General features: G+C 34.4%; 1 protein-coding gene and 1 non-coding gene across 3 annotated transcripts; both read right to left on the reverse strand.

Moving 5' to 3' along the window:
• Nucleotides 1-619: 619 nt before the first annotated feature.
• Nucleotides 620-18,787, reverse strand: cd99 (CD99 molecule). Of its 2 annotated transcripts, XM_051895842.1 has the most exons (15): nt 18,640-18,787; nt 18,474-18,538; nt 12,100-12,144; nt 10,471-10,521; nt 10,272-10,301; nt 9,553-9,594; nt 8,988-9,008; nt 8,823-8,855; nt 8,300-8,347; nt 6,218-6,295; nt 5,736-5,771; nt 5,589-5,612; nt 1,951-2,058; nt 1,276-1,326; nt 620-1,164 (listed from the first exon to the last, which is right to left on the reverse strand). In XM_051895842.1, the coding sequence occupies exons 2-15, from the start codon at nt 18,532-18,534 to the stop codon at nt 1,136-1,138; spliced, it is 657 nt and encodes a 218-aa protein (XP_051751802.1). In that variant the 5' UTR covers nt 18,535-18,538; nt 18,640-18,787; the 3' UTR covers nt 620-1,135. The 2 variants fall into 2 exon arrangements, with proteins under 2 accessions (XP_051751802.1, XP_051751803.1); XM_051895843.1 differs by lacking the exons at nt 620-1,164; nt 1,276-1,326; nt 1,951-2,058 and adding an exon at nt 3,490-4,914 and having other exon boundaries at nt 18,474-18,787.
• Nucleotides 1,489-1,580, reverse strand: trnar-ucu (transfer RNA arginine (anticodon UCU)). The gene is given in 2 exon segments: nt 1,489-1,524; nt 1,544-1,580. It is a non-coding gene; the product is annotated as a tRNA-Arg (tRNA).
• Nucleotides 18,788-19,165: the final 378 nt, after the last annotated feature.

The raw sequence follows: 19,165 nt of genomic DNA on the forward strand, positions 1-19,165 counted from the left end.
ATCGATTTTTGGGTCATTAAAATTATTACAATATTTCAACACTGAAAATTAAATCAAGGAAAACAATCTTGGCGCCGAATTAAAAGAATGAGAAAAAAAAAAAAAAAAAAAAAAAAAAAAAATGCGTTATAAGAAACATCAAAATATAGAACAATGTTCTAAATCTAGGAATAGTAAACGACGGCTTTATTTTGGAAGGACAACCAAACGAATATTCAAACAAAAATAGCTAAACGACAAAAAAAAAAAAAAAAAAAAAAAAAAAGACAATAAATCATCAAGCCTTGTTCTGTAGTTAAACACGCATTAAAACAAATGCAAATTGGTTTGTGTATAATATGGCCAGTCTAAAAGTTTATTCTATCTTTATATCTTGCTTTAGTAGTATTTACAATGGCTAAAACAGGCTAATAATGGGGGAAAATATATATAGCCTAATATATATATATATATATATATATATATATATATATATATATATATAAAAAATACATATGTGTGTGTGTGTGTGTGTGTGTGTGTGTATATCTTTTTTCCTTTTAATCTCAAATCACTCCATTCTATTTTAAATAAATTTAAATATAAAAAATATAAAATGATATACAAGTGAGATGGCCCATAATTTTAAACTCAATGATTTTTATTTTAGTTGACATTGTCACCAGTCAATTCAATTCTCATCAGCATTCATCATCCTCCTCCTCCTCCTCCGTGTTTTGTCTGACTGGGAAAAAAGGCAGTCTATAAATTCAGATTATGTATGTAATGTAAGAATGAACAAAAACAACTGATGCATTCATCTGTATACAGACAGCTTGCGCTTTACAATAGCAAGTCCCTTATGAAACTTGCTGTACTTCTACAAAAATAGTAACAACTTTGTCAGTTTAAAGTGCAGAATCTTACATTGGCACATGAAATACTAAAAGAACACTAAAAGCCATTTAGTGACATTACTCTACCTCTTTCAAAGACGAACAATTAGTCAAGGAAAAAAAAAAAAAAAAAAAAAAAAAAAAATTAAAAATTAGCCTTAAACCAGTCTTTCATATAACATGTTTCCCACAGGTTTAGGCTCTCCATAACTGTACATGCCAAATGTACATATTCTTTCAGTGTGCAGATCCAATTGCAGTTACGATGAACGGAGCAGGTTGCTAAGAACTTTGGGGGAGAAAAGAGTACATTGTTATCTATAATTACACTTTCTTAAATTAATTTAAATCTTAAACCATACGGTATATAAAAATGCTATGCTGGCACTATCATGCTTACCTTGTGGATCAGACTGAGTACCACGGTTTTTGCCACTCTCTGGATCCTCCCCTATAAGAAAAGTTACTTTTTAGCTTATCCCATGAAACAATTTTGTTTATGGTATTTTGAAAATTCTGTTACTAAAGTTCTATGTTAACACCATTCACACTTGGACAACACTGCTAATTGTGTTGTTAGGCTTTTTCAACATTCTCTCAAACTCAAAAAGCTCGACTCTGGTGGGACTCGAACCCACAACCTTTGAATCACTTCTCTAAGTGTAGCTTAGAAGTCCAATGCGCTATCCATTGCGCCACAGAGCCACCTGTTGAGGCCCCGAGGTCTTTTGTAATACAAGCAAAGCAGTTAAACTGCCTGCCACGTCACGCACCCAACCCCCACTTCCTCTACAAGAGCTGCTGTGTTAGTTGAGCTAAATTAAACCATGTACTGAGGCTACCGAAAGCCTTTACATATAATTGTGGAACAAGTTATTAAAAGAGGTCAAATAGTTTGAGTAATAAAAAAAAAAAAAAAGTTTTTTTGTTAAGTTTAACAGCTTATATGTGAAGTTTTTTTTTCCCCTTTTCTTTTCGAACTGCTCAGATAGGCTAAGCAAGAAACTTAAATCAAAACCAAGCTAGTGCTTGTATAAGGATTCAGAATCCTTCACTGGATAAGTGTTAAACTCACCTCCTTGTACTTTGAAACACAGTTTCTTTTTCTGATACGCAAAGTAACTTGAGGCGGCACCGAGCAGAGCAACACCCACAGAACTGATGATGGCAGCCATGGCTCCGCCTGTGGGATAAATTTAAAGGGACAGAACACACAAGAAAAGAGAAGGACAAGGGCTAGTTTCAAATTGTTTTAGGAGTGTACAATAAGTGATTCATATTTAACTTTTTTTTTAAATGGCTACATCAGTTATTAATTGGAGTTTGATAAAACTACAGAAACATGGGCATTTAACAGGAGGACAAACAAACAAATGGTTTTTGCCACTAGAGGGTGCAACAGGAGTTTCCTATTCTCCACAGAACACTTGGCAAATGTTCCTGTACATATCGTTCTTCAACTAAACATGTGAGAGAGATAGACAGACAGACAGATTACAGTATGCATTCATTTATTTAACTGTACTATGTCAGAAAGAGAAAGGTTCATAATACTGTAAGTACATTGTGCAATTTTGATTAATTACACTAGAAATTCAGTTGCGGAGTTGCTGTGATACCACTGTGTCGAGATATACTGTGTAAACATGCTGGGAGTTGCCTGCATACGCCCATTTTTGTGTACGCAACCGTGCATGCAGGAGTTCACTTGACTAAAGAGACTTCCAAACTACTTATCTAAACTAATGATTGAAGTTAACATCCAACAAAATAATGTAAAGCTATGAAGATTTACTTCCCACAACCTTAGGTAGCTAGACAAGATAAAAGGCAACCGCTAGCAGTGTTCTTCACACATGCTCAATACATTTTCACCATGCCATTGTTGATGGTATTTACCCAGTGAGATATGCTGACACTGACAAAAAAAATAGCCACTTCTGTGGGAAAGAAACCAGACAAACCATTGGGGAACCATTGTTGCCAAAAAAAAAAAAAACTCAATTTATAAAGAGTATCTGCATAATGAATCTGTCACTTTTTACCTGAAACATCAAAAGCTATAATGTTAGAACAAGTATCTGGGGTGAAAAAACATCCCTATAGCACCTCTACTCTCTTTGAGAATTAGGAGGCATAATCCCTGCGTGTGCTTAAGGCAAGTTTCAGTTGAGACGCCCGTCGCACACACGGGCAAATATTTGACAATTTCAATCCACTGGTACATTTGAGGTCAAGTATATCTAAAACCAAGTTTTAGCCAAAAGAGAATTGTGCTACAATGTTTCAAACTTAAATGTTCTTTTTTTCAAGAAAATAGGTAATAAGATGGCTTCCATGAGCAGAGAAGAGAAGTTATGGAATGATCAACATGGCCTTGGGGTTAATTCCATTAAACCGACAGAGATGAGAAACACCTTCTCAAACCCAGGCAAAATCAGTCACTCTGTTAGATCTATTTATTGGCAAAAAAGTGAGTGACCCTATGTATGTACAACATGTTAACACAGCAAGGAAGAAAGAACAAAAGACCAGAAGTCATAAAGGATGTCCTGAGGAAAAAGGAACTCCGCTCTTTCTTTTCATCTAAAAATAAAGTACAACTAGTATACTCTCTTTTTCACAGCCAGAATCATCATTTATTTGTACAACAGATGCATTACAAAAAACTTATTGGCTTCCACCTACTAGGCCTGTCACGATAACTCCTTTTTGTTGTGCGATATATTGTTCCAGAAATAATTGCGATAAATGATAATATTGTTATTTTAAGAGCATTTTATGCCACTTAATATATAATCATAATATAACAGCATAATAAATGCAAGTAGGCCTACACACTTTCAGATCAAAAAATGTAATATCCTAAATAAAAAACTTGAATAAATGGTAAATATTTTCTAAAAAAAAAAGTGCAAAGTAACAAGTTAAAAAACACACAACTGCAAATGCACAAAAGGCACGAGATTTTCCATTTACAGATTTTTCCCTGACCTTTTCTCAGTAAAGTAAGGGTGCACTACTGCTGAAAACACAAACCCTACTTAGCAGTCAGATGTCCGTATGAACAAAGAAATTTATATTTGCACCGGAACAGTGGATTGCGGCTTTGAAATTGAGAGCATTCGGACTTGCTCTTCCAAACTGTCTGTAGTTGTCAGCAAAACACTAGAACGCCTCAAATAACAGCTTTTTTTGACCTGTTGATGACTGCTGTGTAGGAATTGCAGATGACAGCATGATTCGCAAAATGTTGGTGACATTCATCATCATGTAAACATAATGGGCGACATATTGTCACCAAAAATTGAGGTCATGTACATATATTGCACGTTAAGTCGATATATTGATTATTGCGACAGGCCTACCACCTACTGATTTATTACATACACTGCTGTTCAAAAGTTTGAGGTCAGTAAAGGCCATAATATTTAAACTTTTCTATTTTAACATATTAAAATGTAATTTATTCCTGTGATACAAAGCTGAATGTCCAACAACTATTACTCCAGCATACTAGAATGATTTCTGAAGGATCATGACACTGAAGATTGATTTGGTGCTCAAGAAACATTTCTTAACACACACACACACTTACTGACCCCAAACTTTTGAATGGTAGTGTATAGGCTTTTAATAATCCTTACCAACATAAAAAGAAAAGTCAAACTAGTCAGCAATAAAATGCAATTCATTCCTTAATGCCAAATTTGCAAAATCTCAACGTAATTAATTTTGATCACGACCAAATGCATCTCATCCACAAAAAACCATGAACACCAAGAGCCCCAGCCTTAAAACCAAGTATAATTTGCACACCATGACAATGTTTAAAACCATTTCATCCCAACACAAGCAAAGGAGGTTACTATACAAGACATTTAGAGCTCTGCCTTTTCCTCCGTTACATTCAGAAGTCCCCGAAACTGCTCTAGCAGGGGCTCTACGGTTTGTAAAAACTGGTCAATCCAGACACTGAGGCCTTCCGGTATTTTAACGCCTAGCATCTTGATAAGTTGGAGCCACTTCTGGTTTAGATCTGCAACAACAACAGGCAATCGAAGCAGATATTTAGGGCACAGCCACTGGCAGAATGAACAGTCAAATCAATCAGTCTTCAGATATACTAAAAGGCACTGTATATGACTATTCACCACCCATTTACAACTCCAACACAGAGGAAAACAATCACCTAGTGGAAAAACCTCAACATGTACTGCCCACAATAATTGTTTTTGGAAGTTGGACCGCCCTGTCCTTATGCAAGAACTGTGTGACAGTTAGTCATCAGACTAGCACAGTTTCCATGGTCTCACTCAATATTTAGGCTGAAACATTTTAGCTTTTGTGGTCTCATTTTGTGGACTTGATAAAAAAATAAAAATAAATAAATAAATAAATACATAATCTGAAACAGAGCACATGTTAACTCCACTGAGAAAGACGACATTGGCAAGTAAACAAAGCTTTAGTCAGGACAAACAACTACAAGTGAAGAAAAGAGAGCATGAAACAGCTGAAACAAAAACACCACCCAGAGGCACTCAGTCATGTAAGCGTTTGAGAACAACTTTATATTTCAGGGGACAATTTATCCTTAGGTAAACTCCATAGCAACCTTCATTTTGTGACCGACAGTTTTTCCAAAACAATTACTGACAGATGGAACTTAAGTTCTATTTAAATAAAATTAGTGAAAATAATAATATTTACCTTGAGGTTGTTCAGAGGCACCACCTAATGAGAAAATGACATTTAAATTAACACCCAGATGTAAATGTTTTGTTAAAGCAGATTAAAAACAAAAACAATTATGAACCAGAGGGTATATATTTGGCATGAATATAAGAAAATAAATACCGCTTTGATCATCATAACCAGGGTCTGCTCCTCCTCCTTAAACCAAAACCAAAAACCACACATTCACTCACAGCACTGATGTACTTGACAGACAGTACTATACATTTAGTTACAAAATGCTACCAAGTTTAGGTAATTGTGTGTGGTTGCATTTGGTGCAGATATAAAGCCTAGTTACAAGTCACAGAAACCACTATGGGAAACCCCAGGGAAGCATGAAAAATGTGGTAAGTTCTACGGCCACACATGGACAATGAAGAACATCTTTTAAATTAACATTTTTAAATTAGAAAATCACTGCAAGTATTTATGTTTATATAACGTTTATTGGGAGATTTTTTTACTGAATTGGGTAACATCCGTCTAATTTAACTCTGGATTTGATCCTCTGCTATGAACAGAGATACAAACTTCAAATTGAAGACAACATACTAAATCAAGCTGAAAAACTGATTTAAAAGATTGTAAAACTTGACACAAACCTCCAATTCGGCCTTTATCGGGCACATATCCGTCCTCATTCACATCTGAAAGGTCTTTGTCATCAAAAGTTCCACCACCTTAATCAAAAACAAATGCAAATTTTCATGAGAATAGCAGTGTAATACACGTAAGAATCTGAGTGGGCTGAGTAATCTTTCAGTTCCTTAGACTTTTTAAAGGGGTCATAAATTGAGAAATCAAATTTTCCTTGAGCTTTTGGCATATAACAGGTCATCATTGTACTACAAGAATATCCTGTAAGTTTCAGAACTGAAAACATTCTTTTTGGTCCAAAAACAGCTTTTATTGAAACCAAGCCCAGATTACGACTCGTGCGGAGTGTGCCTCTTTATTACGTCATAGAGAGGTGACAGACCACGTCTGCAGAGGATGATCAACGCCTACTTCTACATCGTTACCACTGTAGCCCCGCCCACTGATTCAAGCATGACAAGTAGTAGTAGGTAAATAACAGACATGACGCTAACACTGGATCGAGCAGCTAAGTGATAAACATGCCTTTGAAGAGTGCAAAATGTTGTGAAGTGCCAGGTTGTGGAAAAACACAGTAGCTGCATTGGATTTGCATAGAACCTGAAATAAAAAAAAAAAAAAAAAAAAAAACTATGCTGTGCCTTCTATATACTTAGCTAATTCTATATGCAAAGATGTTAGCCAATCATAGCAGTGGGCGTTTACACTGAAGTCTCACAACAGACACGCCCCTTAAATCAGAGCTCAAATCAGAGGGCTAAAAATCAGAGTAGGAAAAATGCATTGACATTTTTGATGTAAAAAAAAAAAACAAAAAAAAAACAAACAAACATTATAAGTGACCTCTTTAAAGTGTTGATTTACCAAAATTAAATGTAATAAGTTTTTTTTTTTTTTTAAATAGACTGCTGTCTCTAGTATATTGCATCATTTTATTTTCCTTTATATATAAAAAAAAAAAAAAAAAAAAAAATTACATCAATAAGCAATTTTACCCCTGATGGACTTCACGGAATTTGAAAATGTGCACATAATCCATAATTGTCATTCAAGTTTATTTATAAGCTAGCGTGTTTCAAAATGGCAACATAATTCTCATTTAGAAGATTTGCATTTAAAAATTTACATTTTTGTTTTCTCGATACAAATAAAAAAAAGAAAAAAAAAGAAAATTGATTACATAATTCTGCATTTCAGCTTCTCACCAGATTGTGTATCCAATCAAATTGGTAGTTTGTGAACACATTTACTAATTCCTAGATAGTAATAAAACATAGTGAACTATATATGGAATAGGGAGCGATCCACACAGTATAAATGTGTTTCCATTGGGATAATTCGTCAGCAACAAGGAGAAAAAAAAACAAAAAAAAAACACAAGCATTCTGTGTTAGTTCAGGCAGGCCTCGTAGTCAAGCTCCGCTATCAGCTGATTCAGAAATTCCAACCCCACCCATATTAGTTGATCTGATTTCTATGGACTCAATTGGCAATTCTCAAATAAGGCGCATTACTTAAACGCAGCTTCTGTCTCTCTGCCTGCTTGGCTGCTTCCACTGCATGCTGCTTGCAACACACCTCCTCCTTAAAATTGTGTAACTTAATCAGTGTCATTCTGTTGTTAAAAAAAAAAAAAAAAAAAAAAAAAAAAGGGAGGTTGTCCCCAGAAGCTGCTGCTGTTCCCGGTCTTAGCTTTCATGGAGCTCATGAAAAGGACGGGGAATTTAGAACAGAGCCATACCGCCAAATGTAACTTCAGCAAAATATGCCAATAAAAAACTGACTAAAAAGTTTGTCTCTGGTAATTTTTTGACTTAAGTGGTCCTGACTGAACTGTGTTCATCAAGCCACTTCACCTGGACTTTAAGAAGATTTATGCATGTTCCCTGGCTGAGTACAATATTTTATTTTTTACTAGTGTCATACATTATAATAAAACAATTACATAATTTAATGTGCAGCGCTCCAGTTTTCTCTCTCTTAAACAGTAAAACAGACCCCAAGAATCACTATTACTTTTTTGAGATATAAGGGCAGTGCAAAACCCTAAAGGATGCAAACAAACAAACATGTTGGCAAAAACATACCTGCTCCTCTCTCTTTGGGTGGAACAACAGGTTTTTTGGGCTCCTCATCTGTAAAAATTGAAAGTGCATATGTATTTTTCCACAAAAGAAGATATTTTGAAGAATGTTTTAAAGTTTTTTTTTTTTTTTTAAAGAAAACCTATGTCATGATTTGTTACACACTGGATTGATAGCACCTTTAAAACAATCATAACAGAAAAACTATTAGCATTTGTAATAGCCACGAATAGCAGAGAAGGAGCTAGTAAGTTGTAGCTTTACATTAATATTTAATCACATTAATGCCTAACATAAAAAAATAAAAAAATTGGGTGAACCTTCTGTTGTGTTAAAAGCAAAAAACGGTTGGCAGTTATCTGCTGACTATCTATGAATACAGTGCACCTCAAACATAAACTGCAAGCAGGATTGCAATATTTAATTAAATCAATAAATGATACTGGAAAAACAGGTTGTAAACAAGATAAAAACTACAAAGAAAGTACAAAGTTCTCAAGAGAAAGAGACAAACATTCATTTTTACCTGGACCAAATGCATCGGAGAGATCAAATTCATCTGATAATAACAAAATCATCATGTTAATTTGTTTGCATTATACTAGTAGGTTGATTACTGTACAAAAATAACTGATTTAGAAACATTATTAACCTACAATGACGTGTGTGTGTGTGCACATGTATATTTTACCTCCAGATGGTTTCTTTTTATCTGCAAATACACAAAAAGGAACAATACATTGTATTAATGCACTCATTTACAAACAAGTAATAAATCAACTTAAATTAGCTCATTAAACAAAATGCACTATATGGGTCAGTTAAACAAACATTACTACATAAAATGGTAACACTATATTTTACAGTGTCCTTGTTACGAACTGTACATGTATAGTAACAATAAATTGTGTAATTGCATGCAACGCTAAACCAAACTATAATCCTAACACTATTAGTACATGTTATTAATTAATATTACTATAACAAGGACACCTCAGTGGAACTCAACACTTTTTAACTTTTAACAATATCTGAAGACCCCACCACCACAAAATTTCTACCCAATAAAATATTTTAAAGCTTGGTATAGCTAGAAAGATGTAAAATACTGTATGTATATTCAAAATATCTTGATTTTTAAAAAAAAATAATATTAAGTCATCTTGAGGCCCACTGTTTGAGAATCACTGTCTTAAAATTAAGTGTAACCCATGAACTTTATACATAAATAAATACCCAGCATAATGATTTCTTACCATCTCCTGGTTTGGGGGGAACCACAGCAGGTTTTTTCGGGTCTGTGTACAATAAACAACGGTCATTAATAGATATTTTACTTTGTTTAAGGTAAATTAAATTCATTAACTGAAATGAAATGGCCACACCCCGTGGAATGGTGGAATTTGAATTAGCATGGCAAAGGAATTTACTGAATTCAAATTCAAAGAAATTCAACCATCACACAGCAACGGAATTTAAATAGTCAAGTTTTTATAAAATATGATTTTAATCTTTGAGTAATTGTGCCTTTTTATTCCCCAATATGTAAAATGCAGTTTTTCCGACATATCACTCAAGTTAAAAACTTCAAATCCCCAAAGGTGGTGTTCATTTTTGCTATGCAGAACCACAAAATATTCATAAAGTTGCCACACAAACACACACTGATAAATTATGAGTTTAATCAATATGGTGATCATCATACATTCAGTAGTTGAACTTTATTAAAAACTAATGCAAAATTAAATAATAATGAATAATAAAGAATGATTAATAATAATAATAATAATAATAATAATAATAATAATATAACCCTAGTTAACTTCCAGTGCAAAAATATATATAACCATGTCCTAAAAAATAAAATAAAAAATACTTAGCAAATTTAGAGGAATACTAGCATGCATCATAAAAAAAAAATATTCACAAAGAGTTTAAAAATAGATTGCGGCAATCATAGCCCACTCAGTCTTACCTAAATCGAAGGCATCTGACAGATCAAAATCTAGAAGAGCAAGACAAAACTATAAATTAGGTGAAACTCATGTTAAATAAGTCACTCTACATATCCTGCAATGTGCCTAAAACAGTCCATACGACTATAAAATAATATGCTCAAACACATTTTAATTGCCATATGCCAAAAAAAAAAAAAAGAAGAAGTTACTTATTACCTGGATTTGAGTTTTTTGGTGGGGCTGGTTTCACCGTTGCCTTTGCAGGAGCTTAAGATTATAATATTGTTAATTGTTTGAAAATACAATATAAATGACATAACAGAATAGTTAACACATAAACAAGGATGGGAATATGATATTCCACTTTTGATTTAAAAAAAAAATCACTTTATACAGGGCTTGACAATAAGGACTGCTGATGGGCCGTGAGAGATGGAATTGTCACTTGCCCGGCCCAGTGCTGCTAATTCACAGTCAGGAAAGATCATTTGCCTGTGTTTTTATGTAGTGTCAATTTAAACATTCAGGTGATTTTTAACTGTTCAAAACAGTTCAGATTCAAACACAAGAAGACACGATACTGCAGCTGTACTGACATAATTTTGACACAAAATCCAAAATAAATAGCCTAAATAAATAAATAGCCTAATTTAGTGATTTTTTTTAAAAATAAATATCAATTAAATGCCTTTACAAATCAGTAATATTCTTCAAACATGTAGTCAGTTTGTGTATTTGAGTGGCACGTGCTACTGAATGTTATGCAATACCAGTGCTACTTGTGCTTGTATGTTGTTGATCATGCAAACAGCCCATTCTAGGAAACATAGGTCAATACTACCACATTAACAGTTGCATCCGTTACTGTAATCCTTTATTCCTCCTTTATTTTATGCTGCGTGCACACCAGTAGGTGTAAGTATAAGTAAGTGTAACATTGGCCAGCGCAAGATAAACCAAAACTTACAACAGTTGAGGAAGAACCAAGGGAGGTGTATTTGTTATTTGTTTGTGAGTTATAACCGACTGCGTTTACATGAATACTCACCAAGACAGACATTTTGAAATAACAGTGTGTGTATTTGACCATTTGAGTACAAAAGAGGCGCGAAAGAGAACTGAAAGGATCATACTCTGTCAGAGGCCTCTCTTTGTGGGCTTGAGGCTTGTGGGCACGCTTCGGTGTGTGTGTCAGACGAGACAGCAGACAGTGCAAGACCACAAGTTGTTTTCCGCAACTTATTGTAGGTAATAACTCTTTTTAACTTCACGTAAGTAACAGTCGTGTGCCCAGTCTATTCACTGCTATATGCGTTGACTTTTCGCAACGTTTTGTAGTAGCTTATTAAAATCATTCATATATAGCCTATCGTATGCCGTTGCGATATGCATATTGCGATATGTACATTTGCGATATTTCGATAATTTCGATATATCGTGCAGCCCTATCCAGTTTAATATAGTATCGACAGACCTACATTACTCTTCATTGTGAAGAGCCAGTGTAAAAGGCACAGGACACTTCTGAATTCGTTGGTTAATGCATTTCAGAATGGTAGGTGTCACTTTATAATGGTTTGTGGCATTTTCTCTAATTCTATTTTGCAATGAAATACTTGATTGGTAGGGCTGAGACAATACATCAATTTGCAATGCAAAGAATCTGGAGTAAATCTGGCGACTGATATTTTCCAAGCACACCTGGCTGATTAGGGCGGGGCGACACGTGCAATCTGAGCCCTGTATATATTATAATTATTTAACATAAAAAATAAAAAATAAAATAGTAAAATAATTAATTAATAAAATAATAAGGTCAGTAAATATAGAGTGCTCTTTACTTACGCTTATCATCATCATCATCAAAAAGGGCATCAGAGAGGTCCAAGTCTGCAAGAAAAACAGTTGTTATTTTAATAATTTGTTCAAACTAAAAACCATCTCTAGAGGTTTTAGGGCCAGTTTAAACCCATTCAAAACTCAAGTTTAAAATCTAATTGACAATAGACTTGTCAATAGAGAATGCATCCAACCAATAGAACTCATTTGATTCACTAAGGCAATGCATATTATATCTCAGCAATAGACAGTCACTCCAAATTAGTGTTGTCACGGTACCAAAATTCCAGTAGTCAGTACCAATACCATAAAAACTTTACGGTTCTCGGTACCAACTTCGGAACCACAGCAAAATCTGTTGGAACTATTTTAAAAACCTATTAAATATGGTAATCATACATATAAATATTTGGAGAGTGTGTGTGTGTGTGTGTGTGTGTGTATATAAATATTATATATACACACCTCAGTGAAATACATTTTGAAATATAAAAAAAATAAATTCTTAAATCTTAAACAAAAATACATTTTATCAAACATCCATTTTGTAACAGACGTGCGTGTTTATTTTAGCTATTCTTTCAATGAAACAACACACTACAGCCTGTAAAACTATGAAATAAATATCGGTAAATAATGGTAACCTAAACAATAAGAAAGTTAAAATATTATTAAAAAAAAAAAAAAAAAAAAAAACATTAGTTTTTTATTTCTACACAAAGATGCCTCATATAGCCTACTGCTCTGCTCTTTGAGATGGATGTGGGACACAAGCAGGAAAGAGACCATTTTGCTTTAATAATATCTTCACGCTATCTCCTGATGTTACAAGGAACTGATACTTGTTGTAAAAGGTCTGAAGAGCGAGTTTTACCTTCACACATTCAGGCTATATTTAATTTTGCGCTGCCAGAGAAAGCGAAAGTAAAAATTACCAGCGTGTGGGAGCACAAACTGTGTTAAATAGAAATTGACGTGCAAGCAAAAAGGTTTCTGTCCTACGGTGTTTTTTCCTACTTTACCACAGTAAAGAATGCGAATAGCCTGTAATAGGCCAATAAAAGCGAACGAAAGGAAGAAACGTTATAATCCCCTGCGTGAGTGAGGATTTGGGAAAAGAAACAAAGATTCCATGTTCAGTGGAATAACTAATGGAATATTGTTAAATTCTCTGCTAATCGGCTGACCAGATCGTGATTCTCAAAACAGAATACAAAGCTTAAATTTATGGACTCATGTACCTCTCTCATTCGGCATGAACCAAAATGTTTCCATGGCTGCGATGTCACATTTAATTGCTAACCTATTATTTCTTTTTTTAAACAAAGCTTTGTGCTTCACTCGTGTCATATTCAAGTAAATACTGACACAGCCCTACACTGTAAAAAGTGATTCGTTGGCTCAACATCTATTACTTATCAAGATAAATAGAATAAACTCAAAAATATATATATTCATAACATTTCAAGCTCTACTTAACATTTTCTAGTGTATGCAACACAAAAACGTAAATTAAGTAACATAAGTGTATTCGTAAGTAAATGAAAAAACGTAAGTAACATCAACTAGCATTAAAACTTGGTTAAAATTAAGTAAACCTAACATAAAATTTTACGTATTTGTGAGCTGCGTGATATGCAAATATTCTATCCAGCCAATGAGCGAAGCTGGAGCCATTTTGAAGCATGATGTGGTGAAGACAGCGAGTACTCTGTCAGGTAAGCGGTCTTTAAAGAAAACTAAATAAAATATTAGAGTTTGATTATTTAAACATTCATAAACACTCGTTTATTGTGTTAGTGGGGTGTATTCCTTAACCGGAAGCGCAACACAACATTTTCTGAAGTTCGATGTGGTGAAGACGGAGATAAGAGGTAAGATAAAGCTTAGCTTTAGATTAACAAAGTAAAACATTAGATTTTGACTTTTTTAACATTCATTAACACTCATTTATTGTGTTAGTGGGGTGTATTCGTTAAACTGGAAGCACAACGCAACGTTTTCTGAAGCGCAATGTGGTGACGATGGTGAAAGGAGGTAAGCTAAAGCTTTGCAACTATTTCTATATCGAGTTATATAACGTTATATATATTTATAAATGTGCGTGCTTCATTCGAACGTATTGAGTGCTTATGCAGTGTTTGTATTCACGAAGACTGCTTAAGGTAAAAGTATCGAGTTTGCACTAATGCATATACATTAATGCATTGAGTTTTCACACAGCTCCAAAAATAATACATAATAAAAATTGAAAAAGCTAGCCTAATCATTTTTTCATGTTGTTTAATACTGTTTTTCTCTATCTGTCTTTCCAGTGCGAACATTTGTGGTGCAACAATAGAAGGATATGGTGCATCCTGTTTTTTGAGGTATACAGTTTTGTTAATTTCACACTTGACTATGAATTGTTTTTGACAAATTGGCTTTGCCAAAATAAAAGGTGAACCTGGCATATTTTCTGCATTTTGGGTGATTTGTCTGCTTTTAAAGGCATCATATTTCAGTCAGTTAAGATACAGTATAAAAGCTTGTGTAAGGACCATGAAAATCAACTTTTTTGTTTCATGTACTTTTCAGTCCAATGCTGTGGAAATACACAGAGAAGTTGATTCAGTGTTTAATGGTGTACATCTCTGACAATGGTGATAATCTCATCAGGCATTACCAGGTGAGTGTCTGGAATACATTGAACGCTATACATAAGGCAGTAGTATTTAAACCTGGTCTTGGGGACCCCCTGCTCTGCACATTTTTGCATGTCTCCCTTATTTAACACCCCTGATTCAGATCATCAGATCTGATACGCATTCTTTTACAGAGCACTCGCAGAAAACACCTTACCTTTTCATTGTAAAATAAGGTGGATAGACTAAACACGTAATACGCATGTGCGTGCTATCACTGTTTTCACAGATTCGTGTTTTTGCAGTTTATATGGAGATGACAATTGTATCGTTTTCAAAAGCTTTTTGAAATCCACTTTCAAAAGTTTGTGTTTTCAGGCCACCAAAACACTGTTGTGTAAATGAACGGCCATAACGGCTAAAAAAGTTTTCCATTTTTTGTTGGAAACGGTGTTGTGTAAACAGCCCCTAAGTTAAGTGTGTTGCATCCTGTTCGCCTGTCATTTGGATTATTGTTATTAAAGCTTTGTGTTGGCACCTTCTTCTTCATCTTCGTCTTTTTGCCTGCAACCACCCGACAGTTGTTTAGAGTAAAATAAAATAAAACCGAAATTAAACGATAAACTAACATTTATTTTATTTATTAAATATATATGTGATTTCTTGTTATTTCAAAACATTCGATCTCATTTTGTGTTATATAAATACATTATATTTTTCCCACTGTAAAACAATCTGAAACTACCACGTAATGTTGTAAGTAAATACATATTTGCTATGCTTTTCTTTAGGATAGCCATGGTGACCTAAAGGAACTGGAACAGCACACACACTGAGGATTATCACAAAGGTGTCTTCATGGACGATCCTTTGGTCAAACTGTCACTTTTTTCAGAAGTACTACAGTCATGATTTTTGGTTTTAGACTATTTAAGTTGCTGTTTCCAGAGTAGTATTGCAATCTCTGCCAGAAAACCTAAAATGCTTTATTTTTGTACTGATTTTACTAATTGTACTAATTATGTGAAAACCTTTTGTTGAAATGCTGTCCACAAATGAAGTAAAATGCTGTTTTGTGTTTATTTGTATGTTTTGCACTTATTTTAAGACACTGAATGTTCTAGAGCAGTACAGTAAGTTTTATTCTTTAGCTCAAGGTTAAAATTAAAATTTTAAGTTTGTTCAACTCAATTGACTGTCTTTTTTTAATGTAAATTAGCTTAAATGTTAAGTTAACACAACTTGCTATTACTTGGTAAATTCAACTTGTGTTTTTAAGTAAAGAATGTTGAGTAAACAAATATATTTAAGTACCTATAACAAAGGATTTCTTGTTAGTTTTACATAAATTTGCTTCAAGTTGGATTTACTTAAAAAGTGTAATGCAAAAATATTTTAAGTAAATCCAACACATCATTTTTTACAGTGTATCAGTGGGTACCGAATATTCTCGGTACTCCCGGTACTACAGAAATGCTGGTATCGTCACATTTTCAAAATTTCAGTACCGACTTGGTACCGAAGTACCGGTACTTTTGACAACACTACTCCAAATACAGCAAAATATTCATTAAAATATGCGCCTATGCCTAATGAAATTTTGGAAAGATTTCATTAGCATTTCAGATTGTTAAATTTGATCAAATGGAAACCAATTTGCCAGATTTGAGTTGACTTATGCAATTTACATGTGGCTCCACATCTCAGTACAAAACCCAAATAAATGACGCACATCGAACTCAAGTCAAGCAACTCAAATTAGTTAAAGTAATTGTTTTGTTTTTATGAAACCATTTCCAAATATAAAGGCTATTAGCACTGCAGGGAGTCATTTTAAAGTGTTCCAAGTTCGTAACAAGACAGCCGTCATATTACAGAAAGTATCTAATGCTTTTCCTCCAGCAAAATTACTCTTGTATGACCCACAAATAGGAAGACTCAAAAAAACTAAAACCATCTGTGTGTGAGAAAAAGAAATCACCAACTAAAAATAAACCAGTTTCATTCCTAGAGGGTAGGAACGTTGGGTAAGGCGGTGACTGAGCTAAATGACTGGAATTTGACAGTTCTCTTTGACATAACCCCACCCAACTATATACTGTATTGTATTCTATAAACTATTGTGTGTTGTACTGGATTCACATTGTGACCAAACCCTCCCACCTCTGGCATACTCAGCAAAACTAAACATCAATTTTTGTATATGAAAAAAGATGTACACTACACAACACGTGATGGTGAGCTTGCGTGTGTGTCTGCCACACGAAATACCCAAGCAGAAGCCGCATCCTGTCGCTTATGTTGCCAAGGCGATGTATTGTTTTTATTACGGTCTTTGCATAACTCATGATGATGACTGGTGGTTGAGTCAGAACTCAAACCAGAGTGATCCTTTCATCTAAATATATGTTAATGCATTTTTGCATGCAAACTAAATTTGGGAAGAACTACATTTAGAGTTTAGGAAAAGTGAAGATTCAGGCAAACTTGAGTTATGCAGGTATTTATTTTATTTTATACATTTATCTTAATTTGTGCATGTCTTATTTTCCTTATGATGATCTTCTGGTACTTTTTACTGTACATTTGTCCTGTCATGCTGATCTCGGAGCATTTAGACTATTAAAACCAGATAGGTGAAATTAATATTAGATCATTTCAAAACAAAACTGTCAACGCACCATCTAGAACAAAGGTGCGTGCCTGTGGATTAATGGGCTCATTGAAGCAACAATACCACAGGAAGTATGGGTCAACATCATGGGATCAAGTATTTAGAACACTGTGTTCAAGGCAACTTGACTGCTGAAGGAAACTTGACTGCTGAAAATGTAGTTCAGAGCAAAATTTGCTGTGGTTGAAGAGTTTTTTTTTTCTTTGACCTTCAAAGTCTAACTACCAGGGGATGCTATGAGTTGCTACTTGCTTGCAGCTATAGGAGAGACACCAAAAAAATAGAAGAGTTGTTTTAGGTGGTTAGCAATGTCAAGAATACAATCATAGCCATTCATAAGCCTGCAAAAAAAAACATTAAACATGGAATGGCATTACATGGCACCAATGAAATTGCCAGTATCAAGCCCTGTTAAGATTTACTGTATTTAAAGTTTAAACAGAAGACTTAAATTACATTACATTACAGTGTACTGTCCATAAGGTTTGTTTTATTTATTTATTTTTTATTATAATTGAAAGTTTTTTTTTTTGCTGCTCTGTGAGGAACAGCCATACTATTCAAATTAACATGTAAACTCTGTTTTTCATTGTGTTTGCCGCTAAATTAATTTACTTAAAAACAACTGAAGTTGGGAATAAGGAATTAAAATTGGGAAGACCAACCTCAGCTTCTGTAGCTCTGCTTTAATTTTAGCTTTTGTAAGCACTTTTAAAAGTATTATGTGATCTTAGTAGGCTAGCTTCGTCCTCTTGCCATTTTTCCCATAGGCTGGTGAGTCATGCTACTTGTATGTAGGAAAAATTCACCATGTACCAAGTTCTTGGCACCTTAAAAACATTCTCGTATGGCATCAGCGTAAATAACCACTTTTAACTCTACTTCGCTTCACCTTCAATTCAAGAAAGATTTAAACGAGCGACGACGTCGTTTATATTCAGCAGGACGTCTAAGCACAAGCAAAAAGTAACGACTCTGTTCCCGTTGTTATTTTAGGGATGATCATATAAGTCCCAGTGCAAGAAATGTTACGAGCGCTGTTACCAAAACAAAATGTCAACAGTTTAGATAGGATACCATACCTTGTGCTCTTGTTGCCGCAAGACTTGCCAGAATGAGTAAAATCCACGTGTATGAAGTCATGTTGCTGTGAAAAGATGTAGCCTAAGATTAAAAGGAACCTCGTACAATGTTTTTAATTCTCAAACACGCGACCGCTTTACAACCCTTGAAACGTACTAAACCTACAAGTTCTGGAAAGGAAAGTTGAGGAGTCACCCGCCCCTCTGAGTGATCCAAGCGTAAACCAATTGCTATTCTACAGTGCAGATGTCTATGTAATCTAATTAGAGTGATGATTCGAAACAGAGTGAGGAAGAAGACGCGCCTCGACACGCCCTACCTGCGCTGGTTTGTGCGTGTGAGTGCTGGCTTTTGTACTATTACGGCCAGAGCAGTCTTTATTATAGAACATTTAGAATATAGAATTTTTGTTTCGCATATGCCTAGGGGGCCTGGGATATTGTTGATTTTATAAGCAAGCTACATTACAAATGAACAAAAACTTGGGGTAAAAAACAATTTGTAAAACAATTTGCGAAAGGTGAGAATCGTTACAAATTTATGGTTTCTGCCACAGAATTGAACACAAGCATGTTTACCTACAAACGGCTAGCTAACAGGCTACCACCTCATTTTAAATTGTATGTATTTATTTATTGCTCAAAAATCATTGGACGTGCACGTGCCTGTTTGGGTGTTCAAATTCATTTTC

This window comes from Ctenopharyngodon idella, chromosome 1 (genome assembly GCF_019924925.1).
Source record: "Ctenopharyngodon idella isolate HZGC_01 chromosome 1, HZGC01, whole genome shotgun sequence".
Lineage (NCBI taxonomy): Eukaryota > Metazoa > Chordata > Actinopteri > Cypriniformes > Xenocyprididae > Ctenopharyngodon > Ctenopharyngodon idella.

Coding starts and splice junctions, on each gene's coding strand:
- cd99 (XM_051895842.1), bottom strand. CDS start 18,534: ATGACTTCATACACGTGGATTTTACTCATTCTGGCAAGTCTTGCGGCA. Junction 5,613..5,735: donor TGGTTATGATGATCAAAGCG/GTATTTATTTTC, acceptor TTTTCTCATTAG/GTGGTGCCTCTGAACAACCT. Junction 1,165..1,275: donor TACTCAGTCTGATCCACAAG/GTAAGCATGATA, acceptor TCTCCCCCAAAG/TTCTTAGCAACCTGCTCCGT.